The sequence below is a fragment of the Asparagus officinalis genome, chromosome 8 (genome assembly GCF_001876935.1).
Source record: "Asparagus officinalis chromosome 8, Aspof.V1, whole genome shotgun sequence".
Taxonomy (NCBI): Eukaryota; Viridiplantae; Streptophyta; class Magnoliopsida; order Asparagales; family Asparagaceae; genus Asparagus; species Asparagus officinalis.
In genome coordinates, this window is record NC_033801.1 from 87,062,062 (window position 1) to 87,078,434 (window position 16,373).

The 16,373-nt window shown below is 38.1% G+C and overlaps 1 protein-coding gene across 1 annotated transcript; it reads left to right on the top strand.

Annotated features, from left to right (window-relative positions):
* Window positions 1,153–10,321, top strand: LOC109821474 (BRI1 kinase inhibitor 1). The gene is made up of 6 exons (XM_020387661.1): window positions 1,153–1,185; window positions 1,275–1,367; window positions 1,657–1,839; window positions 7,862–7,916; window positions 9,121–9,171; window positions 9,633–10,321. The coding sequence occupies exons 1-6, from the start codon at window positions 1,153–1,155 to the stop codon at window positions 10,181–10,183; spliced, it is 966 nt and encodes a 321-aa protein (XP_020243250.1). The 3' UTR covers window positions 10,184–10,321.

Genomic DNA, 16,373 nt, shown 5'->3' on the forward strand with positions numbered 1-16,373 from the left:
ACAAGGTCAACCTGATCGCTCAAGGGCCTTTTCGATCCAATAGCTTCCAATCCACATCCTTCATATCCGTCGGCTTCTCTCCCAATGGTAGGTATAAATCCTTCTGATAGAGGTAGTCTTCCATCTGCATCTTCCAGAACCCAAAGTTTGTTTCATCAAACTTCTCAATCTTGGATGTTTCCTTCTCAGATCCCATGTCTCTGACCTCAAATCGCTCGTGCTGAACCTGGTCGCTCTGATACCACTTGTTGGGGATGCACAACCCCGTGATGCGATTGGAAATAGAGATTTAGGAGAGAAGAGAGAATTCAATCAATCACAAACACACAAGATTTACGTGGTTCACTTCTCAATGTGAGAAACTACGTCCACGGCCGCCGCAAGAGAAAATTTTACTATTTTCGTCTTAATTATATCATGCCCTAATCAACCCTTTTATATACATAAGGGTTTAACAAACAGAAAAGGAAACAGGTCAAAAACCGCTACTCGGCCAAAACCCGACTCGCGGTCGACCGTCGCGCCACTCGCGGTCGACCGTCGCGCCACGCGCGGTCGACCGTCGCGCCACGTGCGGTCGACCGCGATGAAGCCTGCTGTTGGGCTGCTCTCTGGACTTTTGGCGGTCGACTGCTGCGCCACTCACGGTCGACCGTGACGAGCTCTTGACCAAAGTGTCTATTCTGTGCACGTCGGTGGTTGACCGCCGCGCCATGCGCGGTCGACCCCAACCCAGTCAAAATGCATTCTTCGTCATTTTTCTTGAACTTCGTCGTCGTGAATCCTGTTTCTCCTGTTCCACTTTGTTCCTCTTCATTCTGAAGTATATGACAGGTCTGATAGTTAGGCTTCACAAATCCTAACAATTCATGCTTATATTATATATTTATGCTAATAATGTATTGCAAATTACAGAAGGATATTCAGGCTTATTTGTATATTCGTGCTTAACTGTACTTGTAGCAAAGATTTTATGTCGGGGACTATGAGAACAACCTAGTCATCCAAGATTCCATAAAGAAAAAGTGTCAGAGTATATATAGAAATTGGAAGCATGAGTTGCATGCCTACTATCTTGGTTTAATAGAGAAGGGAGTACCTGATCCCAAGAACCATCCACCGAAGCGTGTGGAGCCCAATGATTGGGTATCGATGATCGATGCGTGGGAAACTGAAGAATGGAAGGTATAGATCTCAAATCACTTTATTAAATTATCATGTTAATTTTATTTGTTGTGATTTATTTTAATAATATATTTTATATTGGTTATTAGACAAAATCTTATAAAGTGAAGGAGAGTCGATCAAAGTTGCCCTACAATCATATATCTAGTTCCCAATCATTTGTAGCAGTGATGTCACTAATTGTAAGTTTTGATTTATAAGTTTTTACATTTTAAATAAATAGACTATAAATAGTTATTAACAACCTTAATGATATATTTATTAAATTACAGAAATCAAAAAATGATGGGCAAGCTCCATCTTTATCGGAATTTTACAAGGAAACCCACTACCAAAAAAATGAAAGTATGGGTAAACGAGAAAGCACAAGTTACCTATGTACGTATGTCCAATTTACTTTTGTTAAATCAATCTATAAAAAAATTATATCTATTCATTAATGATATGGATCTTACATCTTTAAAATGACAGGAGCGATTAGTCAACAAGACTATCGAACAATCTCAACCCGAAGTTACATCCCCAATGAATGAGTTTGAGATCTCCATTGATGTACTTGGAAGGAGGCCAGGTTACCTGAATGGGTATAGGATCTACCTTCGAAGGAGTTTATCTACCAGGTCTATTGCAAAGTCAGCTGAGCAAGATGCTGAGGTCGTGGCTTTAAAGGAGACATTAATTGTGCAAGCCGAACAGATTGCCTCATAAGCTGAGCAGATGAACGCACAAGCTAAGAAGACTGCTAATCTTGAGGCTTTAGTGCATCAGCTATTTGCATATAGCCAGCCTGGAGCGAGCGGTGGTAGTAGAGATTTCTCATTGAGATGAGGTCAGACTTGCATTTAATTTTTTCTTATTAGACTTATTTATGGTTTCTAGACATACACTATTAAATTTAATGCTAGTAAAAGCATAATACAACATTAGCCTTGCAATTCCCTATATCATGGTCCTGGGATTGTTGGGATTGATGGCTAGTGACCCATGAAAACATTTGGACACCTGATTATCTTAGAAGAACTTTTCATTAAGAATTAACTTAAAAGTAATATTTAAGGATAATCATTCACCAAAGTTATAATCCAAAGTTACCAAACATGCTCATAGATAGAAATTGACATTAGTTAGTAAATATAACTTTAAAAAACTCCACAGTTTCTTCAACCTTTGCTCCTGTTGGCGCCGTGAGGAAGCGTGCTCGAGAACCAAACGAGTCGGTGAGTGATGAGAGAAGAAAACCAAACCAAATCAAGAGTGCAATTCACCAAAATACGACACAAATCAAACCAAACACAAGGATTTATGTGGTTCGACAATTGCCTACGTCCACGGGGAGAGGATGGGGAGATTTCACTATATGGAGGAGAAATACAACGGGTTACAACTCACAAAATCACTCAAATATAACCCTAACCAAAGCTCTCAACTCCCTCACAATATCTCCCTCTCAAAGTGCTCAAAACAATACTAATTCTCTCCTTTTCTCTCATTGAGAAACCCTAAAAAACGTGGTCCTATTTATAATAAAACACAATCCCAAACAAAGGAGGATTCCCAAACAAAGGAGGATTCTAAAAACGAGTCTGCCACACCAGGATGTGGCGCAAACTACACCCATGGTAGACAGGGTAGATTCTACCATAGCAGGGTGTGGCGCAGACCACACCCTTGGCAGACAGGACAGATTCTGCCACACCCATGGCAGACACCACACCAGGGTGTGGTGAAGTCTGTTTTGGGTTTTTCTTCACGTTTTTCACAATTTCTTCACCGTTTTCACAATTCTCCACCTCGGCGAAGTGTTCCCAACACTGAGCCGACACAAACATGAGCACCAATGTGTCTTCTCTCTAAACTCGGCTGCACCAATATGATTGCCTACGTATCCCCTCTCCCAAGGGATCAAGCAGCCCGTAGTTCATCCAAATGGCCGCGAACAACCTCAAACCAATAGAAGAGTTCGCAACCCTTCTCCAATATCATCAACTCTGCGGCTGATAGTACCTCCAATGGCCTCAAACACCTCCACCTGAGGTGAACCAATGTCCATATCCAAACTGCATCTATCAGCCGCATTCGAATCAGAATCCAACTTATCATCTGCACCTAAATCCAAATGATCCCTAAGCTATGTCACCTCAGCTGGAATCCCAAATAATGCAGTATGATCTGGAGTAATCTTCACCCAATGTGGAGTAGCATCAAACTCCACCCGCTGCGATACATCTAAGGTCTGTCTAAAACTCTTCACCTGCTGAGAGTCAAATAGCTCCCTCATCGAAGCCTCAACCGAAGTGACACTACAAGACCTATCTTCTAATGGAGTTTTACCTCCAATCACAGCAGTTGACAACTCTTTAATAGGATGACCCAAATATGTCGAAGACTCGGTCCAGAAACTCTTCTGCAAACTATTGCTTGACAACAAACACCGATCCTCCTCCAGTAAGGCACGGTTCTCCAAATTTGTCACCATATCTAGCTGCCCCAAGATTTCCTTTCTAACGAAGTGTCTCGAAATGTCGTGAGCTCTGCTCCAATGTAGAAACAGGTCCATCTTGTACCTCCCATCAAAATCAGAATGGAGTACCTTCACCTTTCTATCTGTAACACACTTCTTCAATCTATTAGATACTACTAGGACTTTCTCCAAAAGGGATTTGGTTGCAACCCAAACACGCCTAGAATAGTCACCAACAAAGGAAACCAAACGCCTATTACCTCCCAATGATGCCCCCTTGGAAGGCCCCCAAACATCCACGTGAACTCCTTTAGAACGACCATTAGCACGGTGAATTGAGGTGCCACACTTCACCTCGGTCTTCTTGCTCACATCAACATGTTCACTGGACTTTAAATTGTAGGTCTTTATACCCTCTTTTAATCTATGCGAGAAATCAATACTGGAATGGCCAAGCCCCAAATACCGCAGTCTAGTCGAATCAACAGAAGTCGCTAGTTCTCCACCTGCCACTATACCTCTAGTCAAGTAATACAGGTTATTCCTCTTGACGCCCTTCATCACAATCTGAGAGTCTTCCACAATCTTGAGAACCATGTCCTCAATTCGAACATTCAGACCCTCTCCAACTAAAGCTCCAATTGAGATCAAGTTCTTCCTCAAAGAAGGAACATATCTCACATCATTTAACTCTCTAACAGCCCCGTCAAATATTTTGATGTGAATTCTTCCTATCCCAAGGATCTTGCATGCACGGTTATCAGCCATGTACACCACACCACTATCCAGCTTCTCAAAATTAGAGAACCATTCCCTTCTAGGGCACACATGATAGGTCGCACCACTATCCAACATCCATTCAGATTCCTTCGAATAGTTATCTGTAGGACTGATAGAAAGCGAATAAATAGAAGAGTCGGAATTATTACCATCCGATACAATGTTTGCTTCTGATGATGGTTGCTTCTCTTTTCCCTTCTGCTTATTCATCATCCATTCGTCGAGCTTTGGGCAGTGTTTCTTCCAATGACCAGTCTCCTTGCACCAAGCACACTGATCTTTTCTAATTGTAGGATGCCCTACTCTAGACTGTGACTTCCAATTCTTCCGGTTCGGATTCTTCCCTCTTGCGACCAACGCCTCTGCTACCGGCTCAACTGAAGTCTCCTTATCCTTCTTTCGAAGTTGATAATTCACAAGTGCAGCTGTGACCTCACTATATGAAAGTGATGCATTCCCATTAATCAGAGTAAGAATGAAGGTCTCATATTCCTCGTCGGGCAAGGAACTCAACAACAGCAACGCCTTGTCCTCATCTTCAATCACGACATCCACATTTGCCAAATCCACAAGAAGCTTAGTGTAGTGGTTCATGTGATCTCTAATGGAGGTTCCCTTCTTTAATTGGAAACGATAAAGCCTCCTCTTCAAATGCAAGCGATTTTCCACACTCTTGGTCAAATACTTTCTTTCGAGAATCTCCCAAATCTTCCTTTGTGTAGTGGTTCATGTGATCTCTAATGGAGGTTCCCTTCTTCAACTGGAAACGATAAAGTCTCATCTTCAAATGCAAGCGATTCTCAACACTCTTTGTCAGATACTTGCTTGCGAGAATCTCCCAAATCTTCTTTGCAGAAGTCTCATTCATCACATCATATTTTAGATCTTGAGTCAAACAAGATCTAATCACACCACACGCCGTTCGATTCATCTTCTTTCAAACCTTCTCTTCAATCTCATCTGGCTTGTCATCTAACTCCAAGGTATCCTCCAAATTCTACGCGTTCAGCGCATCCAAAACCTCGCATCTCCATAATCCAAAATTATTTGTGCCATTAAACTTTTCCACATCTATCTTCATAGAGTGGATATTCAAACTCTGAATGGTCTTCGCGCCAGAAGCACCACCCTCGACACCCGAAGCACCTTCTTTCCCCGACATCTTTCTCAACGCACCAACGAATGAAGAATAGATCCAAAACTGAAAAGATAGTCTTTTACCAAAAGATCCCACCTTTATCACCAAACGAAGCCCTAGACGAGCCTCTAAATTGATCTACTCCTCCAAATAGCCCAAGCGTAGCCCGAGCTCTGATACCACTTGTTGCGCGCCGTGCGGAAGCGTGCTCGTGAACCAAACGAGTCGGTGAGTGATGAGAGAAGAAAACCAAACCAAATCAAGAGTGCAATTCACCAAAATATGACACAAATCAAACCAAACACAAGGATTTACGTAGTTCGGCAATTGCCTACGTCCACGGGGAGACGATGGGGAGATTTCACTATATGAAAGAGAAATACAATAGGTTACAACTCACAAAATCACTCAAATATAACCCTAACCAAAGCTCTCAACTCCCTCACAATATCTCCCTCTCAAAGTGCTCAAAACAATACTAATTCTCTCTTTTTCTCTCCTTGAGAAACCCTAAAAAACGTGGTCCTATTTATAATAAAACACAATCCCAAATGAGGATTCCCAAACAAAGGAGGATTTTAAAAATGAGTTTGCCACACCAGGGTGTGGCACAGACCACACCCATGGCAGACAGGGCAGATTCTGCCACACCAGGGTGTGGCGCAGACTACACCCATGGCAGACAGGGCAGATTCTACCACACCCATGGCAGACACCACCACACCAGGGTGTGGTGAAGTCTGTTTTGGGTTTTTCTTCACGTTTTTCATAATTTCTTCGCCGTTTTCACAGCTCCATGCTTCATCATCTCAGCTATATATTTTTAAACAACAAACATTATATACACATACATAAATGTGTCAAGTGTGTGTGAATCTTAAGAATGTACTGGATCATAACTAGGTAAAGATGTTCTATTCTCAACTGGAGTGACATGAACATGACATGAAATTATTGGATATGAATTAACTGGATCATAACTAGGTAAAGATGTTCTAGTCTCACTAATAAGACATGAAATTATTGGATATGAATTAACTGGATCATAACTAGGTAAAGATGTTCTAGTCTCACTAATAAATAGGTTAGTACTCAGAAGGATTAATCATAACTAGGTAAAGATGTTCTAGTCTCACTAATAAATAGGTTAGTACTCAGAAGGATTAAGGGACCAATATGGGTCCACAAGAAGAGGTGATATGTTTGTGACAACGTAAATAGTGAATCTCTGTTTTCATATAAAAAATAATGACAATCTCTGTGGCTTACAAATACAAGGGGGCTATGCACAATTGAGAGATAGTACAGGGGGTGTATTCGTAATTAACCCTAGGAATTTGATTGTTCCTCTCTTTTTTATGAAGGAAAATGATAGGGGCACACCCCCAATCACATCCCAAACCACACCCCCTCTCTCAAATGCTACAGTGCACCGGGCCTCACATGGGATTTTAAAATTTTAAAAGTCTCATGTGGGGCCCGGTGCACTGTAGCATTTGAGAGAGGGGGTGTGGTTTGGGATGTGGTTGGGGGTGTGCCCCTAGTGCCACCCTTTTATGAAAGTATTCTGTTCTTCTTCTTCTTCTTTTTACTGTCTGTTCCTTTCGTTTTGTTTTCTTTTACCAACTGAAAAGAATCTAATATTATGTTGCCTTCAAATCTTAGTCCCTGTCTAAAGGATCATTCATGAGGGAGCATGTCGATAATCCTCAGTAGTCTCAAGTTAACTACACTAAGTACCCAAAAAATTCCTGACTATTAGCATTTATATACTTTGGTATGATTGTGTATGCAGTTTAATACCGCAAATTATTTTCTTTTAAATGACCTTTATGATGATGGATATAGTCCAAAAGAAGCCAAATTATCTTTATCACTGTTGTTATTGTTATACCTTTGACAAATATTAGTGTCCAAAAAACCTATCACTTGTGACTTAGATGAGAACTGGAGTATTTAGCTACAAATTAACTAAAGGAAAATACGTCGATTACAAAAGGTGTGAGAATACTAGATATCAAAATTGTAGAGAAACTAAGGTATTTGTATTTTAGGTACTCAAACTACAATTGAACCAAGACAATAGACCAATGATTGGCCAATGTACCTACATCATTATATACTTAGATCTGTAACTAATTTTTATTACCAACCGGCCATCATATAATTAGAAATTCTAAAATGGTGTATTTGAAATCGTGTCTGTAGGATTTACAGGTATTTGCATCAGAGATTGGTGAAATTTTTACACTCGCATTCACGGCTATTTTTTATGCTGCTTTATTCTTGTTATGCAGGAACTTGGATTTGATTATCTTGGAAGCAGAGAGCAACTTGTCATGAGGTATTCTTGTTATGCAGGAACTTGGATTTGATTATCTTGGAAGCAGAGAGCAACTTGTCATGAGGTTACAAGCAAATTGGAATATTTAAACAGTTATTTGATTATCTTGGAAGCAGAGAGCAACTTGTCATGAGGTTACAAGCAAATTGGAATATTTAAACAGTTGTTCCCTTCTTTCTTTTCTTTCACATTTTCCTCTCTTTCCATTGTGTTTCTTTTTTTTTCCTTCATGGATTACAAGCAAACTGGAATATGTAAACAGGTCTTTGAGTGTTGACTTAGAAATAGAAATGAATGTAACTATTTTGCAATGGGAGTAAATTCTTTATTTATCATAATATACAACTTGTTTGGAGTATAATTTAATGTCTGATTTCTTTGTTGATGTGAATGGGAGCAAATTTTTTGTGGATGTTCAGGTTCAGTGTAGACTAAAAAGCGTCACTAAAAGTAACACTTTTGCCAACGCTATATTGCGTTGCCAAAAGTAATATCTTTTAGCGACGCTATCTTGCGTCGCCAAAGATATAGTTTTTAGCGACGCTTCATTTTGCGTTGCTAAAAGCTATACTTTTGCCGACGCTAACTTGCGTTGCAATAAGTATAATTTTTAACGGCGAACAGTTTTGCGTCGCTAAAAACTATATTTTTGCCGATGCTGCATGCGTCGCCAAAAGTATAAGTTTTGCTGACGCACTTTTGCATATGAAAAAATTCTGCATACTTTTGCTGACGCAGAGATACTATGCGTCGCTAAAAGATATACTTTTCCCGACGCATGAAACGTCGCCAAAAGTGTTGACTTTTACCGACGCAGTGTGTTTGTGTCGCCAAATATTTTCCTTGACGCACTTTTGGTAACGCGTTAGCGACGCTGTATTTTACGCCGGGAAAGATTTTTCCCAATATTTTTTAAACTTTTGTCGACGTTTTTGTTTCGTCGGCAATGTTGTATTTTGTTGTAGTGCTTCCTCGTGTGTTCGACATATTTCTATACTATAATTTGATAGTTGTGCACTTGTGACTTTGAATTATTTACCCCTATCAATATAACAACTTAAAATCAAAACTTGATTTTTAATGGAAGATGAAATAATAATTATGATTTTCCACTTGAATAAAGAATATCACACGTGTCAAAAATCTAGGATTCAACAAAATTGAAAGGGTTCAAATTTATCTGATTGTAATCTACTGTTAAAATTGATTCAGTGCTTGATAGGGTCCTTAGAATAGTGAAGAAAGGTGTTGCTCAGTTAACAGGTTACCTCCCTACGTAGTGCTACCTAAGTGTAAAGCTTGATGTTCATGCATTAGGTCATGGAGGTAGGGGCGACGGGGCTCATGTGGAGGAGCCGCTCAGGTACTCATGAACCGGGATGAGTAAATTTTGGATTCATGTATGCGCGAACCTAACCCAACACATGAAGTGTTGTGATCATATCACATTTAATGTGGATACTCTCTATCATATATAATAAAGTAATAGGGACAATTAGTATATTAGAACCGTTGATTTATTTAATAAATAGTTTTAATTTGTCTATATATTAGGAAAGACTAGCACCCAATTGATAGTATTAGATAGTCAATCTCAAAGACGGGAAATATAGATGTAACTTCAATCATTTAAAAGTTTGTGCTCTCGTTAGCGTGTGGTTGAGGGATTCAATATCTAGTTTGTTATCTCATTTACATTGATCACGACACTTTCCCACGAATAGGATCAAATCTCTCTCCTTCTCTCACTCAAATCTCTCTCGCCCCTGCCGATGACATCTTCTTCCACGGCCACCTCCTCCCTCTCCACCTCCGCTCCCATCCTCGTCCCTCCACCGACATATCTGTCGATGATATCACCATAATTCCTGACGGATCCCACCCAATTAATCTCAATGTAAACAATAAAAAAAACAAACCCATCTCCCTGTCCTCCTTATTAAAACTAACCAAGTGGTTGGAAGACAAGAAAAAGCATTTCCTGAAGAAGTTTTTCTCCAAGGAAGAGAAGCACAAGAGAGATCTCCAACGAAGGCCCTATTCGTTTTCTGGGAATTCGAACAGGAAAGAGAAGTGGATAAGCAGGATAGGGGAGTTCTCGGCTCCGGCGTCCATGAGGACTTCACCGACGAATAGTGGGCTTCTGCCGGCCACGCCGCCGGGGTACTCATCATCGAACGAGAGCTCCATGGAGGAGCTCCAGAACGCGATTCAGGCAGCCATTGCTCACTGTAAGAACTCTAGTGCAACAAAGGAGAGACAAGTAGAAGTATAAATTTTAAGGCTACATGTTAAAAAAACAATTTATTTAGTATGTATCTACGAATGGTGACTATGGCAATGATAATTGCAGCTCTAGTACTGTATTTGATCGTTGACACTTGTCGTTATATATTCTAGTCGAATCATAACCCTATACGAAATTAATCAACTGACGTAGATACTTTGGTCCTTCTACTGTTGAAAATGAAATTGATAGAAACACTCGATCGGATCCGTTTTTTAAGCCTTTTCATGTTAACCTCAAACGTACAAATTAAGCTACCCTAATGTAGATTAGTTCAGGACAACCCTGTCCTATTGGAAAAAATTGGCCCAACAAAATCTGGTCAACTCGTGGTCCAATTACTGCCAAACTGGGATTGATTCTTGTCTGGTTATCGTTCCACTTAATCTGATTATCTCAAGTTCATCAGCTCTTGTACCACTTTTTGAGACTTAATTAATGATACTTAAATAAAGGCAAGAAGCCAAGCGGGGTCAAAATTTTAACTGTGATATGTTGATGGTAAGTTTCAATTTAAATTCATTATTCTTTTAATTAATTCATTCCGTTGTAATTACTCACGTATGAAGTGTTCACGTTGCTTTAGGCATCTTAATGCCGAGAAATGTTAGAAAGCGTGTACTGGTTTTATGATCACAACTTTATTGCATAGGACAAGATGGATATTTTCTTGAATAGAGCGGGCAAGCGAGATAAATGAGGACCAAGATGGTCCCTACAAAGCATTATTGTCACAGTTCTATCATCATACCCTATCTCCATTTTAGAAAGAGGAGTACACATCCGTATCTTAACTCTACATCCATGTCTCACATTGAATTGATAAGTGCATCCAAGAATGCAATGATATTTTCCTATCAATGTTTTAAAATACCTCCATGTAGCTCATCTAAGCGTGTAAGTCTAGGCGGTATCTTGGCCACTTAGATCTAGGGGAGCATGGTCTGCCTAGTAGGACTGCAACTTTTAGTTTATCATGATTTCCTCCACTGCACCCTCTATATCTTCCAAATTCCTCCAACCTCCAACTATAAGCACTTCGCCTACCTCTCCCAACCTTCAGTAAAACTTCCTCCATCTCTACTTAAAAAATCTGTCTAACTTTCAGTCCAACACCTAAACTTTCTATAACATTACATTTACTATCAATATTTATAATTAAACTAAAAAAATAAGAAAAACGTCTAGGTTTTCGCCTAGGTGCCTAGACATTAGATGTTAGGTCTAATGCCTAAGCCGCCTAGCGCTTTTTGTGAATTCGTTTACTAGCTGGTAAAAATGAGTTACATGGTTTATCACATAACTATTATGACACCGATATAAAAATAAAAAATTCCTAGAGATTTATTAGTATATAAAATTATAGCTCTTGAAGTTTTGCTGCAGCAGAACTGATCTTTAAGATTGTAACAAGCCAGTTTTAAAAATCATCGGCATAAATGTAAAATAGATTAAAAAAAGGTATTGTTACTTAAGTTCAGATTTCAACTCATAAAAGAGTGATCAACCTACATGTTTTTGTGCCTAGTGAAAGGGATCTTTATGTAGATGAAAATGTGATTCTAGAACTCGATCGGCACGTGAGAAAAATCCTTATGATAATTAGTTGGTAAAAGACCTTTGAGAGAACAAACAGATCAGGACAGTCAGAAAGTTGTCTAGCAAGTGTCTAAAATGAAAAAGTGTGCACAGTGTAAATTTATTGTGATGCATGAATTATCAAACCACATAAAATCAATACAAGGGAAAATAATGTAATAGTAAGAATAGAACATATATCAGTAGAACAAACACAGAGAAATCGAATATATGACATGATAAGGTACAAGCAAGATGGGCGACAACAAGATATGTGATGTGTCACCAGGTACTTACATATCACGCAAGAGTAGTGTGTGCTATAAGCTATCTGTTCTTCCTTTACTGAATCAATATTTGGAAAGGATATTTCGTAACATGTTACATACTCGGAATGCAACTGTGCTTAGGTCCAAGCAAGCACAAACTTTAAATAAAAGCATCATGCCTCAAACATTAGTAACTCCTCTCAAGTAGGGGTGGAAACCAACCGAATCGAATCAAATATCATAACATTTGAATTATAATTCGGATTAGATCGTGATATTCAAATTTATATTTGAAATTGAGTCGAATACTAAACCAAATACAAATTCGATTCGTACATGTATACGAAAGTTTGGTCACACTATTTGTGACTATTCGATTATGAACTTAGTCCATTTCATCGACTCCTGCAGACAGCTTTGGAAGAGAGGAGATCATCTGGAGAGAAAGGGCGATGTTAGGGAATGTGTTGCAAATGAGAGAAAGGGGAGAGTCTCGAGAGAGCGATAAAAAAGTTCGGATCTAAATTTGGGGCAGAGGCACGGAAGAAGGGGAAAACCTAAACTTAACTTGGTTTAAATGGGCCTGGGCCCTGTACTATTATATCATGTTTGTGGGCCTAGATATTAACTCCTTTCTATAAAGCCTAGATTTATTAACTTATTAATATGGGCCTAGATTATCAAATTATTTATACGTGATTGAATATGTTAACAAAATATTTACAACGAATAATATTTACAATTTTAAAATTTGTAAGGAGCTAAACATGACATGATTTGTACTAGATCAATAATATTTCAACACTTGAAAAATACGAGTAATCACAAGGTACACGTGTATGAAAATCTATATCCCCCATGTTTGAATTCCAAAGATAATAATTCCATCACCGCGAGTCCCACATGTGAGTCGATAATGGCTTGACACATATTCCATCTACCCATCAATTACATTCTCCTCAGTATACTATTTCCAAGCAACAACTTTTCTCAATGAACAAGTGGAGGTTGCTCAAGTGCAATGTTGTCGTAACACAATAAAAGTTCTCAGATTATCCTTCTGATTAAGAAGGATGAATAAGAGAAATGATGCCTTACGTGAATCCGCTAATAGCATGAATCTTTTATTTTCTTCCTAACAAACACACGACAACAACTCGTCAGACGACACTAAAATGATTCTCGGGATAGAGTTCTGATACGCTCTCGAATGCTCAAGTTAGAACGTCACAAACCTTAGCAAAAGTTAAGTTAGGAAAGTTATTATCATTCATTCCTTTTAGGGCCTATTCGTTTGTTTTCTAAAAACCAAGAAATGAAAATGGAAATGGTGAAAATCTCAAAACTCACCATTTCCTCCATTTCCATCCCTAAAACTCACCCACAACATCCAATAAAATATTATTTCCATCCAACAACTCATCCACATCATCTAATAAAATATGATTTTCATCTAACCACTCATCCATCACATCTAATAAAATATTATTTTCATCTAACAACTCATCCATCACATCTAATAAAATATTATTTTCATCCAAACATCACTCAACTCATCTATTCTCATCATTTCATATCACTCACATCATCCAATAAAATATTATAACAATTCATCTCATCTCATTAACATTTCATTTCTTCATTTTCATCCCAAAAAGTTATGAAAACACTTTTCTTAATCTTTCTTCACGTCACCCAATAATACAATGACAGGTCATCTCATCTCATTTCATTTCTTATTTTTAAGAATGAACCGAACAAAAGAAAACAAGAAACTATAGGAAATAGGTTTCTTATAATTCATTTCCTTATTTTTTTCGCCAATCGAACACTCCAAAACTAGTTTTCTTAAAAAATCACAAACATCATCCAATAATAAGGTGACAACTAACATCATTTCAATTTCATTTCCTTCTTTTTTAGCCAACCAAACACTCCAAAAACAATTCTTCATTTTAATAGTTTTCCATTTCTTTGATTTCCCTCTTTTTTTTAGGCAAACGAACAGGCCCTTAGAGAAAAAGGTGTTGGAGTACAAGGTAGGTATTAGAGATTCTAATCAAAATCATGTTACACCACAACAACCATTATCTCATCTTGAGTAAGCATTATAACCAAAATCCCAACAAACTCTTGTCTCCTGTTTGTAACTTGTTGAGATCGTGATGACTCAAATCAGTTGAGAAGCAAGATCGGGTTTGAACTCTAATTAAGATTAGTTATACTATCCTAATTAGGATTGGATTGAAGGAATTAATTGAATTGGGAAATCCAATTAGAATTTAAGTTAGAGTTCTAATAGGATTGAGCAAAATCAATCTCTATATATATTGTATCAATCCATGGGTTTAACAACAAGAAATAAGAAAGATCTATATTCCATCATTATTAGGGGTGTAGTTTCAACCTCTTGTAATCTCTTCTCAAAAGAAATAAGATCTTCCCCCTTCTCCCCATATACGTACACGGGTCATCTTGATCGCGTGAAATCACGTTAAATCTTGTTGTTTGTTATTTGTCTTGATTGCTTGGTAGATTTGGGTTTCTTGATTGTTTAAGTTTTATCTTCTGCGGCTTGCATACTCAAACAATTGCTATCAGAGATACTATGGCGACTAAGACGACAACGACCAAGTTTGAGGTGAAGAAATTGTTAGATATAGGTGCCCTGCAGGCAATTATTATATATTGTAACAGGACCTATATGTATATAACATCCATGCCTTGTTCAAATGATAGTATGCTATTTTGGTCAGATTTATTTTGATGTTCTAAATATACAGATAATGTCCTTAGAAATAAATACTAGACTATCAGACATTTCGGATAGTGATCGTAATGAAGCAGATCTGATTAGTCGGTAACGTATATTCTAAAATGTTCCTAGTTGATGAAGTGTTGAGATAGGACATCATCACTTTGGTTTAGACTAGGTATGCTTTATTTCTCCTTTTAAAGAGATGATCAATCTCTTAGATCATTGATGTGAGACATCAAGATACAGTATACAGGTGACTCATTAGTGAATGAGTTGACTGAACGACTCGCCGAGAACATCTAGTTGTAATATACTTAACTGTCAAATAGAAGTTCTCAGTGATATAGTACATAGTAGTCTCTTGACCTGAGGCATGAGTGCAATATCTTATATGTCAGTAAAGATGTATTTAGACTTTTAACCTAACCACAGTTCTTATTGAATTGTGCATAACGGTTCTTGTTGGGTACATCCCGAGACATAAGTAGATATTGAGATGCCAAGAAGGGGATTCGTCTCTCCCAGTATAGGGGTTGATGTCATAAGATTGTTTGATATAACTATAGCCTGGAAATCCTTGGCCAAGGTGAATAAAGATAAACTGGAGTGTCAGTTTGATCTTATAGGTTATGAGTTTAATATCAATAAACACTAATCAAGCTATTTAGGGTTTGACAGTTTGCCATACCCTAGGCTCAATAGTTTGACATGGTTTGACGAAGAGACCGGACTGTACGATATTATCATTGAGTGGTCCTGATAAAATTGGGATAAGCATCTTGCAGACTTTTATCACAACTTATACGCCGGTGGTCTTCATGTGTAGGTAGCACCTCTGTTGTACTTATGGATATGATCCACTACGGGAGTTTTTTAAGTTGGGGCCCTTAGAGTCGACACCAAGCGGCGTACTTGAATCCTATAGAAACACAATTTCTGGAGTGATGCGTATGATTGATACGCATATATGATTTCTTCCGAGATACACATAACGCGTTATGTATACCGGTAAAATCGGAATGCTATGTGCTTAGGAAAATGAAATTCGTAGTATTTTTCCCATAAAATTAACTTTTGCGTCAACTATTGAGCTTTTGGTTCAACAGTTGACTTTTGCTGTCAACTCTGATTTCATTTTGCTCTCATAGTGAACTAATTAGTTAAAGCATTGGAAATATACTATATACCGTATTTATGAAATTACTGTATTTAGTGATAATAATCTTGGTTGTATTCTTATTATGAATAATACACAGTACGCATGTATAATGCAGTCATGAGATGAGTTCACTTAGCTGGATGGTGTTTGAGCACATGGTTTTTAGCAGGCATGCCGTTTTGAAAGTGTAAATGATTCATAAGATGATTTCATTAGCATGACTTCACTTGATTAATAATTATTTTTTGATCGATTCATTGCCATGACTCATAGGATGCAGTCATTCCATATCGATGAATCACATTTCAGCTCTATAAATATGAAGCTCTTTTTCTATTGGAAAGGTTTAATGAAAAATTGGCTACAAGTGTTTTTTTTCCATAAGAGAATAAAAGTAGAGCTCTCCTCTTACTA